This window comes from Phaeodactylum tricornutum, chromosome 31, assembly GCF_000150955.2.
Source record: "Phaeodactylum tricornutum CCAP 1055/1 chromosome 31, whole genome shotgun sequence".
Taxonomy (NCBI): domain Eukaryota; phylum Bacillariophyta; class Bacillariophyceae; order Surirellales; family Neidiaceae; genus Phaeodactylum; species Phaeodactylum tricornutum.
The window spans coordinates 167,337-186,253 of NC_011699.1; the positions used below are offsets into that span (position 1 = coordinate 167,337).

General features: G+C 49.1%; 6 protein-coding genes across 6 annotated transcripts; 2 read left to right on the top strand and 4 right to left on the bottom strand.

The window, feature by feature from the left end:
• Positions 1-214: 214 nt before the first annotated feature.
• On the bottom strand, positions 215-2,718 carry PHATRDRAFT_50575 (predicted protein; the record flags this gene model as incomplete). The annotated part of the gene is made up of 1 exon (XM_002185499.1): positions 215-2,718. The coding sequence occupies one exon, from the start codon at positions 2,716-2,718 to the stop codon at positions 565-567; it is 2,154 nt and encodes a 717-aa protein (XP_002185535.1). The 3' UTR covers positions 215-564.
• Positions 2,719-5,865: 3,147 nt separating this feature from the next.
• Positions 5,866-7,259, bottom strand: PHATRDRAFT_50576 (predicted protein). Its single transcript, XM_002185500.1, has 2 exons — positions 6,313-7,259; positions 5,866-6,219 (listed from the first exon to the last, which is right to left on the bottom strand). Exons 1-2 carry the CDS (start codon positions 7,122-7,124, stop codon positions 6,012-6,014), a joined length of 1,020 nt encoding a protein of 339 aa, XP_002185536.1. The 5' UTR covers positions 7,125-7,259; the 3' UTR covers positions 5,866-6,011.
• A 446-nt stretch (positions 7,260-7,705) lies between these two features.
• PHATRDRAFT_41562 (predicted protein) lies at positions 7,706-9,271 on the top strand (the record flags this gene model as incomplete). Its single annotated transcript, XM_002185459.1, has 1 exon — positions 7,706-9,271. One exon carries the CDS (start codon positions 7,706-7,708, stop codon positions 9,269-9,271), a length of 1,566 nt encoding a protein of 521 aa, XP_002185495.1.
• Positions 9,272-9,462: 191 nt separating this feature from the next.
• Positions 9,463-11,249, bottom strand: PHATRDRAFT_50577 (acetylornithine aminotransferase). Its single transcript, XM_002185501.1, has 2 exons — positions 10,924-11,249; positions 9,463-10,773 (listed from the first exon to the last, which is right to left on the bottom strand). The coding sequence occupies exons 1-2, from the start codon at positions 11,154-11,156 to the stop codon at positions 9,576-9,578; spliced, it is 1,431 nt and encodes a 476-aa protein (XP_002185537.1). The 5' UTR covers positions 11,157-11,249; the 3' UTR covers positions 9,463-9,575.
• A 446-nt stretch (positions 11,250-11,695) lies between these two features.
• Positions 11,696-13,129, top strand: PHATRDRAFT_50578 (predicted protein; the record flags this gene model as incomplete). Its single annotated transcript, XM_002185460.1, has 1 exon — positions 11,696-13,129. One exon carries the CDS (start codon positions 11,696-11,698, stop codon positions 12,404-12,406), a length of 711 nt encoding a protein of 236 aa, XP_002185496.1. The 3' UTR covers positions 12,407-13,129.
• A 789-nt stretch (positions 13,130-13,918) lies between these two features.
• On the bottom strand, positions 13,919-18,067 carry PHATRDRAFT_31339 (predicted protein). Its single transcript, XM_002185502.1, has 2 exons — positions 17,742-18,067; positions 13,919-17,502 (listed from the first exon to the last, which is right to left on the bottom strand). The coding sequence occupies exons 1-2, from the start codon at positions 17,952-17,954 to the stop codon at positions 16,267-16,269; spliced, it is 1,449 nt and encodes a 482-aa protein (XP_002185538.1). The 5' UTR covers positions 17,955-18,067; the 3' UTR covers positions 13,919-16,266.
• Positions 18,068-18,917: the final 850 nt, after the last annotated feature.

Sequence of the window (18,917 nt, forward strand, 5' to 3'; positions counted from 1 at the left end):
AGTGTTGCGTTTTCATTGAGATGCAAGAAGTAGGCTCGATCAGCTTGATCGCCAATAGAACATTGCCGAAGAGTTCGATATTAACAGTGATTATAGACTACTGATTACGGAATGATTCCTGAGCGTCAAAGAGCAGCAAAGTACGCTGACGGTAAAGTTGCCTACCTCCGCATGTATCCCATCCCTGAGAGTCTACTCCTTGCAAACAAAAAGTAGGTCATTACATGAGAAATGATTACTGCAACAATCGAGTTAAAGAACTGCACCTATACATGTAGCTTTTAAATAGGGTAAAGCTGCAAGTGGGACTGTTATGTCTCGGCGTCCCTATAAATACAATCCTTTTGATCGCCACAGAAACAAATCTGACATTTGTTTCCGAGCACACAGGGCAGGTCTTTGAAACTTGCAACGCTTCTGCACAGTCTTTGCAAAATGACAATTGCATGCAACAAGTGGCAATGTGGGTGCGCGACGACGCGCGACACAGGACACAAGTCTGTATTGATATTGACCTCGAAAGAGTTGATAGATCGTAAGAAGTATGGCGCGTCCTGGATATCGTCAACGATTGCGTGGCAGGCTACGACTCGCAACAGATGATTTTCTCGCGTCAGTGTGGGATCGTCCGCTCCGCTTTGGAGTTTCCTCGTTGACCCGCGGAGCTGCTGGGCTCAATGCCAATGCTTTGACTTTTTGCTCATGGACAATATTTCGATGCGTTTTGCTCGCGTTGTGGTTGTCTTGCTGCTTTCGATTCAGCTTTTTCCTATGAAGTTCCTTAGCTGCCAAACGCTCCTTCTCTAACAGAGCTTGGGCGGTTGTGGATACATTCCCAGAGCTACGTCTGCGAAAGAGAAAAAATCCACGTGTCGGAGGCGCTTGGTCAACTGTTTCGTGTAGCTTCAAATGTTCCATGGCTGTCATCGGAGCCAAAGAAAAATCGCCGAGGTCTGGTTCTTTGCGCGACGCAGTAAAAACTCTCGAAAGGATACCATCCTTTCTTCGATCCTTCCTTCGCTTTTTCGAACCATTTTCTTTCGCGTTAGGACTGGAAGTCAAAGATTTTCTATCTTTCAATAGCATGTTGCGATCCCCTTGCTTCTGCTGGTACAATTTTTTAATTTGCTCTTCGCGCTTCCACAAAACAAAGTCATCTTCCATAGGGGTATCTTCTTCTATACCAGCATTTTTCTTTTGCGCCAGCGCTTGCTTGAGCGATTTGCGTTCGTGACGTTGCAAATCTTCCCTTGTCAATCGCATCTTGACTGATTTATTAGGTTTCCGCAAATTTGTGTCTACGACGGTAGCCTTGCTGACGCGATCAAAATCGACCGGTCCTCTCAGGGAAGAGTCTCTTTCTTCCGTAGGCTGCAGTGATATGGAACACAATTGTTCTCCATGTGACGAAAACAGAGGATCAACTTGGTCTGAGCCTGTGTCCTCCGTTGTCGGAACAAAGAGAATGGTGCACGTGCCCTCGTCCTCATTGTCATCTTCCATCCCTGCAATCTCGACAGGAAGTGTCCGACATCGACCTTTTTTCTTTTCGCGAGGGGTAGTCTTGACGGCATCATTCTGGATAGAAGTAGAACGAGCCGCCGACGGTCGTTTAGGTGACACTTTGTCTTTCCTTTTGACCCGTGGCTTGATCGTATTCTGATCTGTTCCTCGTTGATAAACTCCATTGTGTTCCAGCGTATATATGGAGTCATCTGTCCCATCGGCAACAGGATCTACAATGCCGCTCTCGCTGCCTTTTTGTCTATCGAGTGAATATGTTTGGTGCTGTCGTTGTGGTGGCGAATCCCCTGCCAATGTACTTTCATGTGGAAAGGACGGACAGGAGGGGTAGAGACATTGCCGGTTTTCCAAGGTAAGGATGGAATTTTCGTCGTCCATTTCACTGCAGGTAGTCATCAGGCAATCCAATCCCACCAACGGTGTCAGAATGGAGCTGTTGTCTGGGCTCACATTACGCTGCGGAGAGGTTGTGGCTGTGTCGAAAGAACCGTTGGTGGAAATGCTTTCAAAGGTCGACGCAGCTAGGCCGGTCACATTCAAGCGCCGGATATCCTTTTGCGTTAGTGAACTTTGTTCTCCACGGTGATTGGTCATCGTCCGCCACCGGGGTTGATTGCCTTCGGCAGTGATGGGCGAGGTTGCGACAGAGCTACCACTGGGAGAAGTGGAAGCCGTCGAGGTACGAGTCCGAGGACTGTATGGGCTGGTTGGAGACTTCCTCTGCAATGTCGAAGGGGCGAATGTTGGAGTAGCCGTCGACGCACGGTCCCAAGACGCGACGTTCGATGTTTCATGATAGGCTTCCAGCCGCTGCCTGGGCGTGAGAGCAGATTTGGACTTTTTCTGCGAAGAAGGTGCTTCAATCGTGTACCCGTCGGTGTAAATGGAGGCATCCAGCAAGGTATCATCATCATCCAATTGCTTATCTTCATACGAGGCTACTTGGGAAGGAGCCTCGTAGCCGCCTGTCCGCGGATTCAAGATCATGCTCGATTTCTTGCCGGACTCATCGTAGGGTGGAAGCGAGGAGAGTGCGGAAACAGCGGCGGATGCTGAGGAAGAGTGTTTCGCTCTCGGAGACTCGGGCGTTTCCCGCGATGTGGGTGGGAGACTCTTTTGGGTACTACTGCGAGTACTACTGCTCTGTTTGGAACTCACGGCACTCTTTTGTTTGCGAAAAAGACGAAGCTTCATCGTACTGCTGTAGTAATGTTAGTTGACAACAAGAAAATAGGTCGAGGGAATCAGAGAAAAACAGCAGGGTTGGTCGACTAGAAGTACTTTGCCAACGGGAAAAGAGAGACGTCTTTTGCAATACTTGTTGCTTGATCCTGTTAACAACACCCCTTTTGTGTGAGTCTGTCCCAGCAAGAGAACGCTTTCGCAGTATGAATCTGCTGTTAGAAGTCGAGACTCTTCACTGGCCCAACGACAGCGAGCAAAGTGACTGAACCCAGACGAGGGAAATGGAGGAACGTTTTCGTGGCCCTTGAAGAAAAAACTCGTAAACCCGGCAGCGATTACGGCGTTCGGATGCCCTCCAACCTGCTAAGAGTAACTGGAAACCCTTTCTCTAGTTTTTGAACTCGCATGGGTCCGCCCGCGAATGTTGTATGTTGGACGCCCTCCCATCACATAATAAAAGCACGACACGAATGCTGCGAGTTCCTACAAGAGAAAATTCGGTATTTGGGATGAACAGGGGTGAAATTTTCGCTATTTGGGAAAAATCACACTGCTTCTAAGTGTTTTTATTCTCGCGGGAAATACTTTCTAAGTAATAATTTTAGTTAAGAACAACCCCATATCCTATGTTAGATCACAAGGATTGTTTTCATGTGGTCATCCCTTCACATTCACAGTCCGTTGCCTCCAATGGTGAGGACTCGGAGACGGCGTTGACCAATGCAAACGATTACTAATTTTCCTACGAACGAAAGTCAGAAACACAACTACTATGAAGCTAGCAATTAAAGAGATCTTCCCATCATTCAATGCTTTTCATGCTGCATGGTTTTGTCATAACCATGCACTTGATAAGAAATACCGGGTTTTAGAAAACAAAGCCAGAAAGTGCTTTAGGGCCAACTGCTTTTCGGCACCTGCAACAAAGTGGAGAGGTGCCGAGTCAGTGTGCCAGTGCCACATATATGCGACGCCCATGAAGAGCCAGGATGGATGCTTCACAGGTGAATGGATAATCAACTCCTTTCATAGTGAACATACCTGCTCTGACAGTAAATGCACAAGGAAGCGGCAATACAAATGTTTGCTTCTAGAAAGCGTTTCTCCCGCTCTTGCTGCACATATTCCAAACAAAAAACAGCGCACGGGTGCCACACAGCAAGTCCAAGACATAGCACGAAAGGCTGGTGGAATACAACTGAAAGCAAGTCAGGCCTACAATGTTGTTACAGCAAAGCGGCAAGATGGTGTCAAAGTACATATTGGGCAATATTTCTTGCTGAGTTCCTACTTTAAACACCTCGAAAACGCTGATCCAGACGGTACCTTTATACTTGAGATGCATGATAGTGCATGGCTTTCTGAAAGTCCGCAGTTTCAATGATGCTATGCCTCATTTTCGTTTACAAAACATGCTTGGAATGTGGGATCAATACATGTTATTACAAGCAATGGCACCTTCACAACGTCACCTGTTTTCAAACACATTGTGTTGCTGGCAGTTAGTCACGACGGAAACAATGAGCTAGTTCTACTTGCATATGCTATATGTGATGTTGAGAATGAAAGAAACTGGACTTGGATTGGTCAACAGTTAGCAAAGGACTTTGAAGGGGCTAAAGCAGTTGTGGCAGATTTTGACAAAGGAATTCAAGCCATGCCTTCCAATCAATTGTGTCTAGTATGGGGGCACAATTTGGGCGCTGCATACGGCATATGATTGGCAATGTACGAGATCATGGTGTGAAGCGAAAGATTCCAGATGCTGTTGTTTCTACTGTTTTTGCTTTAGCAAAATGTCGGACAAGGGATGCATACAAAAAAGCACTGCAAAAACTTGAGCTAATGGATGAAGAAGTTGCAGTTTGGTTTGACGAACGGAAGGAACAATTTGCTGCTTACTTGTTCCTGCAAGCTGGAAAACCACGGTACGGAAAGCAGTTAAGCAAGAAAAAGCTGAGCCCAACAAACCCCCTTTGTGACAGGATGAATTCGTACTTCGTCTTGCGTTGCTTTCTACACTTTCTCCTTTTTGTTGCCGCTGAGGTAGCGGCAACAAGTACTTCGCGTCGTGACAAAGAAAGAGCTTGCTGCTGGGTGGAGAGTCAAATATTTCATGGAGGGAACTGCCAAATTGAATCTTAATGGCTACACATAGTATATGGGGTTGTTCTTAAGTAAAAATATTACTTAGAAAGCATTTCCCGCGAGAATAAAAACACATAGAAGCAGTGTGATTTTTCCCAAATAGCGAAAATTTCACCCCTGCTCATCCCAAATACCGAATTTTCTCTTCCTACAATTATCACGTACACTCCATTCTATTTACTAACCCAACGAAGGGGTACCGTTGACAGCAGTAAAATATCAGAGCCAAAAAGCAGATGCAAAACTAACCTTATTATGTAGTAAGACAACTCCGTCTTGTGTCGTTCTGTATAGGAATTATGCAACTTTTTGTCTCCTGATAAACAGTAACTTTTCTGATGTTATGTGAGCACATGAATGAAAACGATGCCATACCTATTTCCGAAATAGTAAGAACCCGGAAAGTGAGAAACACCTAGAAATATGCCTTTCAATTCGTGCTGTGAAGCATTCATATACAATTAATAAAATACGGATCTCCATGTGGACGCCTACCTATGTTTACGAACTCACAAATTTCATGGGTAACAGACCGAACGGACAATCGTTCGAATTCCCTCGAGTCGTCGTTTTCAATCAACCGCGGGATTCACTGTCCGCGCCCATTTCCTTACTGTGAAAATGAATCTCCCACTAAAGAGGTAGATAGTGTGGAATAGTTCAATGCTCGTATGGCACCAGTCCCCACACCATTCATATCATTGCGTTTCAAACAGAGATCCTAGTAGAATATAGAATGCGCCCACGTACACATATCCATAATTTCGTTACTTGCCAATCAAGTAGGTCATCAAACCGCCATTTGGAATATGGACTTCCCTCGGCCCGATGAGCCCGCGCCATTGCTTCTCGAAAAGAATATTGCTTCTAGAGCAGTTCTTTCCTGTTAGTCAATCGAGCTCGTCGTGGCTTACTCACTGTCATATCAGCTGGACCATCATCCTGGCTTTCAAACTGCTCTGTATCTACTCGTCATGGGATTCTGGACAAGGAAATGCAAGAGTAACTACATGAAAATAGACTGTTTAGCCTTCTTCTATATTAACTAATTGTTGTCCACTACGAGATCCGAGCACAAGAAAGATTCATTTTCTAGGAACCGGTACTTGACAAATATTTGCTTGGCTTCCAATTCCTTGATGAGTTGTCGAATTTCACACAACCTCGGTTGCAGGGATTACCTGACTCGGAGCTTCCACTCGGTCGTCATCGTCCAACAAAGGAATTTCACGATAGTTGGAAGGAGCGGGCGGACGTCGTTCATCCTCTCGCAATGCCGATGATGCCATGTCCAGGGCCAAAATCTCCGCGTTCATACTCTCCTTGTCGATGCGCAGATTGAAGTACAGGACAGTCTGCAGACTGTTATAGAAAAGATTAGGACTTTGCGATAAACAGAAAAACGTCCTGGTTGCCCAAGACTCCAGATCAAAAGATGCCGAAGACGTTACTTACATGTTGGAGCAGGGCAGGAGGAACACTTGTGGAAAGTATGATACTATCACTCCCATGATCATCGCGGATGGATGTGTCGGATCTCCCCCGCCGACAACTCGCCTGACTACTCCATTAATGAGCATTGAGCCCGCAGTGAAGATGAAAACATAACAAAACACGTAGCACCACCGAGAAGAAGCAAGCTCAAAGGCCCGCCTGACTCCGGCAACTGCGGATTTGCTCTCAATCACAATAGCAGGGACGAATAGAGTCATACAAACCGAAAGGTAAAGAACAAAAGCAGCAAAGCAACTCAACAGAATGGAAATAACAAAAATACCTACTGTCGCGTTCTTCGTCAAAAAGGTGAACACCGCAGCTCGGACCAGAAGTACGACTAGGAGTCCCAGAAGAATGGCTAAACCGTAGAGACAGCTCGCACCGAGCAATGACCAAAAGTGCGGTAAAGCTCGCTGGAAGCACGCGTACCAGTTAGGCTGCCTACCCGAGTACATTTCAGCTACGGCTCGTATCATCCCAGCTTGCCCAATAATGGTTGTTACCAAATACGCTATCGTTTCAATCGCGAAGATAATGGTCAATCCGACTACGTGCTTGCCAAAATCTACATCGCCTTGTTCGTTGAATTGCATCACGTACGAAACGGCCACTTCCACCGTGGTAATCATTATCAACAGGAATGGAACCATGGAAATTGCTGATAGGGGCAAGAACACGTCGTAGCGATCAACAAAGATATCACAGACTCGTCTGAACGTCTGCTTCAGAGAAAGACGATCGAATGTGATATAGGAGGGAGGGCCATCCATGGTGGACAATTCTTCTATCTTTCGGCAAGCCGAAACACAGAGCTGCAAGGAAGTTTGAAAGAGAGAAATGGTATGCGTTCGGTTGTGCCGGCTCCACTAGAGAAACGTAGGGAGAGGTTGTTCGCTCCATAGTTGTCTAGGATGCGATGGGCACGAGTATGCCTCTCATCCTACGTCTGGGCCAAAAGGAATCGTTTCTGCGGGATTCAGAATATAAATGGAAGTAGTCCGGAAGCTGAAGTCGAAAAAGCTGGACTATGTTTTTCCTAACTGTTAAGCGCGGCTAACAGCACAAGGAAGCAAGAGTCTTACATTCAGAATTAGTGTGACACTTCGAAATGACTCTTTGTACAGTGAAATGTCTTTCTTGGATCGAAATTCGTCGATACAACGAGGTTGGCCGCAAAAAACTTGGTACAATGCGAGGACGTTTTGGTCATCGTCACCAAAAAACGTAAAATCTGACAAACTGACGCCACATTTTATTGAGCTTTGAACGATTCCCTTCGGATGCCGGCTCGATAATTTACAGGAGACCAACATACTTGCCATCAATCACAATCAGATAAACAATATCCACAATGGCGCAATTTAAAGTTACAGCTTCCATTCTGCTCAGTGCTTTGCTTTTGCAAGGATCGCAGGCTAAGTTTTTCTCGGAGGACTCTGAGGTCCTCACTGTCAATCGTGTACCAAAGATTAGCAAAAGTGGCAACAAAAGCCAACCTCTAAGGGAACCGGAATCGGTGCCTTCGTCGTCTTTTTCGGGCGGTTTTATTACAGCCGAAAAGGAAGTTTCGACTGCCTTCCGAGACCGTACCAGTACCGCTTTTGGCCGAGTCTCCTGGGGAAACAATACTCTCAAACGGAGCAAAAGGACAAAGAGTGCCAAAGGCTCCGACCCAGGAAGCTCAGATTCAACTCCGGGCAGCGAGATTCTAACTGTCATTCGTCAACGGCAAAAACGAGGGGGTAAGGGTTCGAGCAAGGATGACAACGCTTTACGAACGATTGAGCCAAAAGAGAGCCCCACTCCGTCACCGGTGGACCTTTCCACTTTTTCTCCCGGTATGATCGACGAAACGCCCCAACCCAGCCCCGAAGAAACTTTTGCCCCCACATTGACTGGAACGACGCCTGTACCAAGCATAATTCAGACAAATCCTGGAGTACTGGCAACACCATTTCCTACTGACGAAGATGCCTTGCCGACGCCTTTTCCTACATTCTTTCCAACTGCGAACGAAAACCCTTTCCCTACCATTCCACAAAGTACATTCTTGCCCACTCCCACACCTCTATGCTTCGAGTCATCGCTGGAATTGCAATTCGCGGTAGACGAGTATTTGCTAGACAGCAGTCCCGACACGGAAGTGGCGTTCTTCTACGGGCATCCGATGGAAGAGTGGTGCGTCTCCAGCATCGTGGACTTCAGCAACCTTTTCTCTGCCTTTCGGAATTCGGACACCAGTACCTTCAATGAGCCTCTGAATGGTTGGGATATGTCGAGTGCCGAAACACTCGAAAACATGTTCGCGGGGGCCGAAAGCTTCGACCAACCCCTGTTTGATTGGGATACGTCCAACGTGTCTACTATGACTCGAGCGTTTAGTGGAGCAGAAAGTTTCAACAGCGACATACGAGCTTGGGATACCTCAAACGTCCTAGATATGCAAGCAATGTTTGCGGGAGCTATCAGCTTTAATGGCAATATTGCTTCTTGGGACATTCGAAATGTGGAGAATTTGTCTTTCATGTTCGCTGAAGCAACGAGCTTTGCTGGGGATTTATCGCAATGGGAACCACTCAGTGCCATTTCAATGGTGCAAATGTTTCTCGGTGCTAGCTCATTCAACAGCGATATTTCGAGATGGGACGTATCGGCAGTCGAATTATTCTCGAGTATGTTCAACGAAGCGATTTCCTTCAACCAAGACATATCTGGATTCGATTTGTCGAGTGCGACCAATTTGGACCGTATGATGTTCATGGCAGAGTCCTTTAGCCAAGATGTATGCAACTGGGGTTCTACGCTTGACCCATTTTTGGCTCCGTTCGAAGTTTTTCAAGGCACGGATTGCCCAAACGTCTCGGATCCCAGCCTTGATAACACCCCTCCAGGTCCCCTTTGCTTTCAATGTTCGTAGTTTCTGAAATCTAAATATGGCCGCAGTCGGCGAGTTGGTTGCTAGAGATCTCGTCGCCTACGCTACAGGAAGACGTACGGTAGTTCAACACACAAACAACGCTATTCCGTAAACTATCTAGATAATGGAATGAGCCACCATGAACAGGGTATTCTCGATTTCAGCTTCGCCATTTTTACAACAAAGTGTGTGGGGAGATGGATTGGTCTAATGTTAAGATAATTGAAAAATGTGAAATTTCAAGCAAAGTACTGATTACTGGACGGAATCAACGCCGATTCGTTCTTGTTCCTTGCTCCCGAGTCTAGGGCTTGGCGTCCTTGTTCTTAGCAACTACCTTGGCCACGGCGGCTTCGAACATGGCCATGGCCGCGTCGATTTCGTCCGCACTGATAATCAATGGTGGCACGAATCGCACTACGTTGCTACCCGCCGCCACTAAGAGCAAACCTTCATCCATGGCTGCTTGGACGATAACGCCAGGCGGAATGGAGGAATCCGTCACGACGACACCTCGCATGAGTCCCCATCCGCGAACGGCCCCAAGCGTGTCAGGGTACTTTTCGGCCACGGCTTGCAAACCCGCTTCGAGTTGAGTACCTCGTTCCTTTACGTTGGTGAGCAAATTATGCTCGCACATGTACGAGGCGACGGCTAGGCCCGCACTGCAGGCCAAGGGGTTACCACCGTAGGTGCTGGCGTGATCACCGGGGCCAAAGACGTTGGCGGCGTCCCCGCGGGCCATCATGGCGCCGATCGGAACGCCACCACCCAAGGCCTTGGCGGAAGTGAAGATGTCCGGTTCAACCCCCAGGTTTTCGTATCCCCATAATCTTCCGGAGCGCCCCATGCCGACCTGGACTTCGTCGCACATCATAAGGGCACCAGTTTCGTCGCATATTTCTCGAATGGTACGGAAGAATTCCTCGTCTCCGGCAATAATACCACCTTCTCCCTGCAAAGCTTCCATCATAATGGCAGCCAATCCTTGTCCGGACTCTTGCACTTCCTGAACTGCTGCCCGGAGTTCGTCAACGCTGTTGTAGGTAATGTACTTGAAGCCTTGGACCATTTGTCCGTCGTACCCGAATCCCTTGTGGTACTTGGGCTGTGCCGTTGCGGTGAGTGCGGCGAGTGTGCGTCCGTGAAAAGAGTCTTTGGCCGTAATAATGACCGGCTTGGTAATTCCACGGTTACTGGCGTGTCGTCGTGCACATTTAATGGCAGCTTCGTTGGCTTCGGCTCCGCTGTTGCAGAAAAAGACCTTTTCGGCGACGGAGTTGTCGCAGAGCCAGTGCGCGAGGGCGGCCTGGGAGGGGATGAGGTAAAGATTGGAAACATGATGAACGGAGTTCATTTGCTGAACAATGGCGTTCGTGAGATAATCGTTGGCGTGTCCCAAAGCGCAGGTCGCAATACCGGCAACGCAATCGAGGTATTCTTTGCCGTCCGTGGTGTAGAGCTTGCAGCCTTTACCGTTCCGAATCGTCAACGGGTAGCGTCTGAGTCGCAATTGTATGGTAAATAAACGAGTGTACGAGACAGAAAGAGAGCAGGAATGAGAACACGGAGAGACTGCGTATCCACAGAACACATCAAATGAACACCGAAGATTCCGACCCGGTCTCCGACATAGCTTTCGCCTTACTCACCCATAGGTCTTTTGGACATTGAGATCGTAAAGGTCCGCCGTTTCCGAGGTCTTCATCATGTCGTCAATGGACTTGGGAGGAACCAACGACGAAGAAGTAATCTTTTCAATGGTTGCTGGCAGCGCAGAGATTGACCGAGACGCGGCAGCGACGGACGGGGACAACAGAAATGATTCGCCGGTTGATGCCGCCAACAGCACCAATACGGGAGCGCTCGTCATTGTGAATTTCATCGTATTCGTCGAGTGATTGCTGTGTGTTGTGGACTGTGAATAAAAGGGACGGCGTGATATCTATTTGTTCGAGAAACCGAATTTATGTTACAGTTCATCACTGTCAGTGGGATCGGAACGGAATCGAGAGAGTAGAGAAAGTGCAACGGACCTCTCCACGCGTGCTACTACAGCAGGCCAGACCGTTTGCAACTGCAGAATCTTCCGTCGCGAACACAGCCGGAAGATTGTGCAATTCCGTTCGGGCACCACGGAAGGGTGTTCTTCGATTCGGGTCTGCTATCACTTCCGGGTACTGCTAAGTCCAAGTGTCGATCGTAGGTCCGGTGTCAGGAATCGTCCGTTCGCACCAACGAGCTGCGGAACGACCATGTTTCCCTAACCCTATTCCCAATACCCAGTTCCAAATCCAAAATGATTCCAACGATCATCACGACGATGACAAGTTCTCCGGTTTCCTGTCGCCAAAATCAGTAAGACCCATAACACCAACAATACCAAAGTCTTACAGCAGCCGCAACAACAGAAACCACTTTGAAATGACAGTCCACGAAGTTACTTTGCACGTGTACCAGCTAGCGCCGGAAGGGCATGCGTTTTTTACGGGAGTTTTGCCGAGCCTCGGCCTGGGCGCGTACCATACGTGCATTGAGATTGATCAAAGTCGCTACACATTCGCACCGAAAGTAGGGATCGTGCGTTCCAGCGCACGTCACGAACACGCTCCCACCGGAGCTGTTTGGAAAGAAGCCATTGTCTTGGGATCCTGTCGACTCGAGCGAGGCAGAGTGGCACGCATTGTCCGCATACTGCAGGACCGATTCTTCGGTCAATTCGCGTATCATTTGGTACACCGCAACTGCAACCACTTTACCGAAACAATGGCAACCGCCTTGCTCTGTCACGACGAAATCATCCAATCGGCTCTTTCGGGAAACGCAGAAACCAACGACAATGCCTTGCGTCCCCTAGTTGGTGCGTTGCGCACGTTTCCTACCTACATCAATCGACTCGCCAATACGTCCGGTCACTTTGTGTCATACGAGGCCAATACAATCCCTTGCCAAGTAGGCCAGGAAGCTGCCCATGCCGTTGTTGCATCTCAAGACACGTCAGTCGAGAAAGCGTCCCGATCAGCCTCCACCCGGACGTCGGCCCTAGATACATCCGCGAATCGCACTGCCACTAAGAAAGTTCTGACCGATCGACAAAAAGCAGCATTGGCAAAAATCAGAAAAACACCAGCGTGAGATTATCTACGACGGAAAGGTCACCAAGTTTCAGGGATTTGGGTTAAAGGGCCCCGACTCGACCAACATCACTGGCAACGCTATCAACAGCACGGCCCGTTCCTTCTCCAACGATAATATGCATCAATCGAAGCCGCAGGCCGAAAGTTCCAGAATCTATTTCTTATCAATAGTTGTTACCGTACAAAGGCTTGTGGGCTAGTGATCAATCATGTCACGAGGTCGACCAAATAAGTGTGAAAAACCTGAATGAAGTGAAAGGGCCTGTCGGAAAAGTGGTGTCGATCAAATTGAGGTCAGCCAGGTTTTGTAGTCGAAGTAGCCGCTCACCAGGAAAGTTTTTAAACATCATTGCTATCGAAGAGGTCCTGTCAAGTTGCACAAGCGATTGTCTTCTAGACTACTTTACAGTTATTGAAGAGTACCCCAAGTGGAAGGAAGGTTACTGGATGCAAATTTATACCAGGGGAAGTGAGCACGGGGAAATCACAATGGACCCATCACGGTGAGCAGAATACAGAGTAAATGTTGTGCTTCTTCTTGGAGACTGCCTTTCTCTCCATTTCGCAAGTTGGTGCCTTTCATTGCTCTAAGCCACAATCTTGTGGACCAGACATCTCTGGTTCTTCCCAATGCCAGTAGCCGCTCTTTCCTTCGCATGGGTACTCTCAATTTGTATCCGAATTTCTGTCCTTTCTTACAGTTAATGCACAAGCTTCCTAGAATATATCCTAGTTGTATGTTACAAAAAGCGTAGAATATCTCGGCACTTGAGACTAGATCAGAGACTCCGGACGACTGCAACACATCTCCCCACTAACATGCTTAAAGGAGAATCAGCTGTTGGTATGTGTTTTGTAAAGCGCTCTTTTTATACACGCTTTCCGCAGCGGACGCCGAGGCAATGTATGTTCCCACAACTATAAAGCGGATTGACGGTGAATTTGGTATAGTCTATTGAAGCAATATAAAAAAATTTGGAGAGTTAAAGATAGCAAGACGGATAGCTACAATCAAGACCTTTATCATGTCCAAATTGATTGCTAACATCCCTCTTTTCCTGCTGCAGTTGTCGTCAAATTTGTGAGGGATTGGCTGTTCTACTCTGTCCCCTCCTTGCCTTAAACTGTCACGGCAGAGACAGGGGTACACCTATTTTCCAAAGTTATCTTTGATCTTTGATACATAGCAAGTACTTTTTTACCGTGTCAGAAGTCAGCGTCAGGGTCTGCGTTGATCGTTCTCAATGATCTGTGTGATACGCGAGATGGGGTATCTCAAAAGGAGAGATGACAGTGAACCGTTTGTGCCGGGTATTTGACAGAGAGTGACAAATTTGACAATGAACTCTTCGTCTCGAAAAAAGCTGTGATACCCATATATTGCAAAAGAAGGCTCGGTCGCCTGCTCATGACTCATGTCAGACGGGACAGTGTCACCCTGTTCTCATAGTCAAAGCCTGTCTACGTTTTCCTTCGCGAACATGGGAGGCTTTTGCACACAATTCAATAACAGTAGCATCCACTCTAGGTCAATATAAATCTATCCGTTTCCTTCCACTTCTTGCGCCATGACGCTCACGCGAATCCCCCTTATTGCGGAAATGTTACTCTTGCATTTGATGTGCATCGATTCCAGGCGCGTGTGCGCCTTTGCTCCAACCCCGTGGGGTGCCAGAGTGCGAACGGTCCGTCCCTGCTCGTGGCGGGTTGAGAAATTTGCTCCAATGGATACCACAACACGACAAGCAGCCGCCCACAGCAATTCCGATAGCGCCGAGGAGAGCAATGTAGAAAAGATCAACAACAAGACTAGTAAGAAGGAGAATGTGGACTTGCCGTTGTTTTCGCTCGATGCCGGCGCCTTGCCAGACGTAGGTACGAACCTTGGAATTGATCTGGGAAGTATGTTGGAGCCGCTGAGTGACCAGGAAGCCGCGGAACTCAAAGCCGCAGCCACGGAGGTCATCAACGACGGGGTCGCCAAGGGTATTGACGAAATCGCCCTGCTCCGAGCCAATTTACAGCGCGAACTGAAACGCCAGTCAGAGAGTCTGCAAGCGCAGGCAGACGCTCGCGCCAAAGTTGAGTCCGATCGGCTTCTGCGCAAGATCGACGCGCTCACGGACGCCTTCTTATCGAGCAACGAATTCGCCCGGACAACTACCAAGCGCGCGGCAGCGGCGGATCAATCCATGGAAGGAGAAGGATTGGAAGTGGGTGTGTGGGGCGTCCTGAACGGTGCCGCCGTGCCCACTTCTGGCAGCAACGTCTTGCTAGGTAGTATTCAGTCGGCCTTACAGAGCGGAGCACGAATCAAGGACGAGGAACCCGAATCTAAGGATGCGACGACTGAAAAGATTGCCGATTCGGAGAATCGCATCGTCGTAGTGGCGGACGAGTCCCAGGATGTGTTCGCCAAAAAACTGATTGCTCCCTTGACGGCATCGCTTACACAGCTCTTGCCGGGCATTGTGGTGGACGTTTACAAACCGACTGCGACGATTCCTTTGGGAGCGGACAATGCAAAAGTCGTTTTATTATTCCTGACGTCTCTCAGTGATCAGTCGTCGGTCAAGAACTTGTTGGACCGGTGTTTGCGCAAAATTCTGCGCGCCGATGGTGCCGTTGGTCGCCCTCCTACACAGATTGTCGCTCTTTCCACATTGGGAACGGAGCGCTTCGATAAAATGCCCTACAGTATGCAGAATCTCATGGGAGGTAAACTGAAGAAACGCCGCGAAATGGAAGAAAGCCTGATCAGCACTGTTCGCAACCGCGCTGTGGAACCCGCCTTAGATTATACCATTTGCAAACTCGGCGAGCTCACGGATATTGTTTCGGATGGGTTTGCCTTGAAATCAGGGGATGCCGTTGACGGGAACTTGGAGCTTGAGACAGCCGTATCCATCGTAACACAAGCTATCGCCATGCAACCGTTTGCTCGTAATGCTACCCTGTCCTGTGCCGGCAAGCTTGGTACCGCTTCCGCCGCCACTGCTGAAGAACAACTGACACAACAAGCCATCCTCGACGATTCCTTTTTGCAGCTCGACGGGCCCGAACTCTACCGCGTAGTTATACCAAGTTCCGATGTCGCCGTCGACTTCCCCGTACTCGTCGAATACGTGCGTGAGTGGGCTATGCTATTGGCCGAGACAGGTAAGGGCTTGACGACACCTATTCGGGCCCAGGTTCCACCCCCACCGTTGTCAAGGAGTCCACTGCCACCGACAGTCGCTGAACAAGCTACTGTGCAGCTCTTATTTATGCCGACCAACACTGGAAACAAATATTTGAGCAAGGAAGAAGAGCGGACTCGCGACAAGGCGAATTCGAATACCGTCAATACCCCTATGAAAATGACCACCAAGGAAGGTGGGATGGAAGTGGCCGTTGAAATTACCAAAGGCCTGACCGGGGCGTCCAGTCTGCGCATTCGTGCAAAGCGCTGCAATTACGTTGAGGGGGCCGTGCTCAAGGAGATCACCGAGAGCACGCTCGTCAATCGTCTCAAGGAAGGCGTAGCGGTATGGCAAAAACAGCACCAAACTACCTCATGAAGCCTTGGGGGAGAATAGACGGATGTTAAAAAACTTTAGCGGGGTTCGGTTTGTCCATCACCTGCAATAAACATTTCTAATCATTGGCAGACGGCAATGAAGCACTACACGGGTAACACAAACATCTTGCCATGGGCACCCACAGCCTCATTACGCTAGGCACTAAAAAGAGTATCCAACGTAGGCACTTAAATTTCGCTAACTACATGAACGGCTGCAACACAAAACCTTGCCAATCTTTGTGTGATTTGATGTCGACTCTATATTCGATGAAAGACCTAGTGCACGAAACAATAAATCACGATTGGACGCGCTTACGGTAGCGCACGGTGCAATCCCCTTTGGGTCCAACGACCATATCGTCGTAGCCGATATCGGGCATGCCTGGTTCGACTCGTTCTAGTTCGTACTCGCGCAAGAGTACGGAGATAATTGTTTTGACTTGTAAAAAGGCAAAGTTTTGTCCCATACAGGAATGTAGTCCCCCTCCAAAGCCCATGTATGCGTAGGGCTGCTTGTGTTCTTCCCGGGGTGCGGCGAAGCGATCCGGATCGTAGGTATCGGGGTCGGCAAAAGTCTCCTTCATTCGCATGGATACAGTGGGACTAACCACGACCATGTCGCCCTGCGGAATCACGTACGATTTCCCTTCCGACTGAATTTTAACATCACGTTCGGCTTTACGAAGGATCATGATAAAGGTGGGGCACATACGGAGGGCTTCCCGCATGCAATTGTGTAATAACTCCATGTTTTGCAAATCTTCGTACTCAATGGGTTTGTTGAGGTCTCCACCCAGGACCGTCTTTTGCTCGGCCAGTATACGGGAGACCAACGTTGGGTCGTTGGCGATGAATAAGCTGGTCCAGGTTGACGTGATACAGGACGTATGCTGTCCCGCAAACAAGAGGGCAATCAGCAGTCCGGTTACTTGGTCCATGGTAACGGCCGAGCCGTCTTTGTACTTAATGTCCATAAAGAGTGAGAGGATATCGGTACCGTCCGACCGTTCCGGATGCAGCTGTCGCTCTTCAATGACTTTGGTGAAGAGTCGCACCATTTCTTTGCGTGCCACGTCCCGTTTGCGATGGGCTTGGGAAGGGGCCGTTGGCCAAAATACCGTGAGCGGCGTCAGACCGTGATCCAAATCATGGTATAGCTCCTGGACTTCTTTGAAGATGTGAGTTCGGACGTCTTCACCGTGCAGACAGCGTGATGCGGTGAGAATGGTAAGTTCCGACAGGGCCTTGAGTAGATCAATCTGTCCCGCGTCACCCCAATTCTTGATGTAGGCCCGGGTCTCTTGTTCAATTTTGGGAATGTAGGCCTTGAGGCGTGCGGTGCGGAGTCCGTTGGCCATGGTTTGGAACTGCACTTGTCGGTTTTTTTTGGAAGCGTCGTAGACGACATCGTTTCCAAAGACGGGACGGGTAAAGTCGTAGACTTCGGACTGCGAGAGAACATCGTCGTTGGCTTTGAAAAAGATCTCCTGGGCTTCCGGGCCAATGAGGAAGGTCAAGCGTTTGTGGAAGATCTGTGTGGGAGCGACCAATGACCAATCAGTGGTGAGGCATAGGGACAGATTTGGCCACGTTCGTTTGCGGTGCGCTTGACGGCGAGTGCGTTACAGTTGAATCGGATTCAGTGGGACGGGAAAGACCGCGACCGGCGATACAAAAGCCAAGACCAAGCAATGTGGAATCTTTGCCAAAAGGACAACTCGATACACACACACACATATCGAGTAAACACACGCAATCCGTAGATACGTACGGGAATGGTAAAGACCTTGCCGTGATCTTTCAAGCAGCGCTGCATCATGAAATGGGGGGAACGGAAGAACTCCACAATGTGTCCAATGACGGGAATGGGCACCAAGGGGGAAGACGTTACGACGGGCGGTGCATGCTTCCCGCCGGTGCGAGGTCGCAGCAAGAAGAACCACAACGCCGTCAGGCCCGTAACTACCACAAGTGCCACAATCATGATGGAGGAGTCGTTCGCTTTTCGGATTTGAGAACGAGATGAAAGCAACGACAATGACGGCGGCAACCGACGTGCTGGGCACTCAATGAAGCGGTGTGTGAGCGTGAGACTAGTGTGGAGAGAGTGAGGGTGACGGAACGGTCCACGCCGAATCTGTTCTTGTGTTTCGTCACTTTTTCCATCATTGGCGGGCGATCTACCCGTCACGCGGGTTCGGGTACGGAGGTGTTGGTTCGGATTCGTCGGCTTGGTTTGTTTGGTACGGTCGGATAAGTCAACTCACTGGCATGGGACGAGACTACCGGTAACCGGAAAGGAACCGGAAAGCCAACGTGTTGCCAACCTGCGGTCTGGAGGCGTCGGGATGGCTCTGACGCACGGCTCGCTTCCGTGACTCATTCCTGATCGTCGTACTTACGTCTTCCGTCCGTCAGCGGTCGGTCCAACAACACATTGCACAATTCCGGCAGCTTGCCCAAGGATCTGCCTTTCCCCAAAAGCTGTTCCTCCGTACTCGTGTCCTATCGTGTCGTGGCGTGGCGTGTCACGCGTAGAATCGATTGTACGACACACGCGTGAACGGCCCCTCGCCTCGCCTCGCCCCGACCCCTTCACACACCGCCACCCGATCTTTTGGCACTCGACCCATAATCGATCGGTCCACTTTCCGCACATCTGCCACAACGACCGTTTGGAACTGTCTACCATTTAGAGTAAAAGCATGGTACCACAAAGAATACTCTTGGCTGTTGCAGGTATGTTCACGCATAGAGTATCCGCACATGGAGCTAGGTAGTTAGTCAAATTGTTCGTTCGTTCGTTCGGTAACGAGACAGCCGTCACACGCCTCGCGATCGTTTGGGATCCCTCTGTCGCTTGACGATGGCGTGTGCTATTCCCAGCGTATCACACAATTGATAGATTGGCAGTATTGAGGTTGTTAGAGAACGAACGATTTCCCCG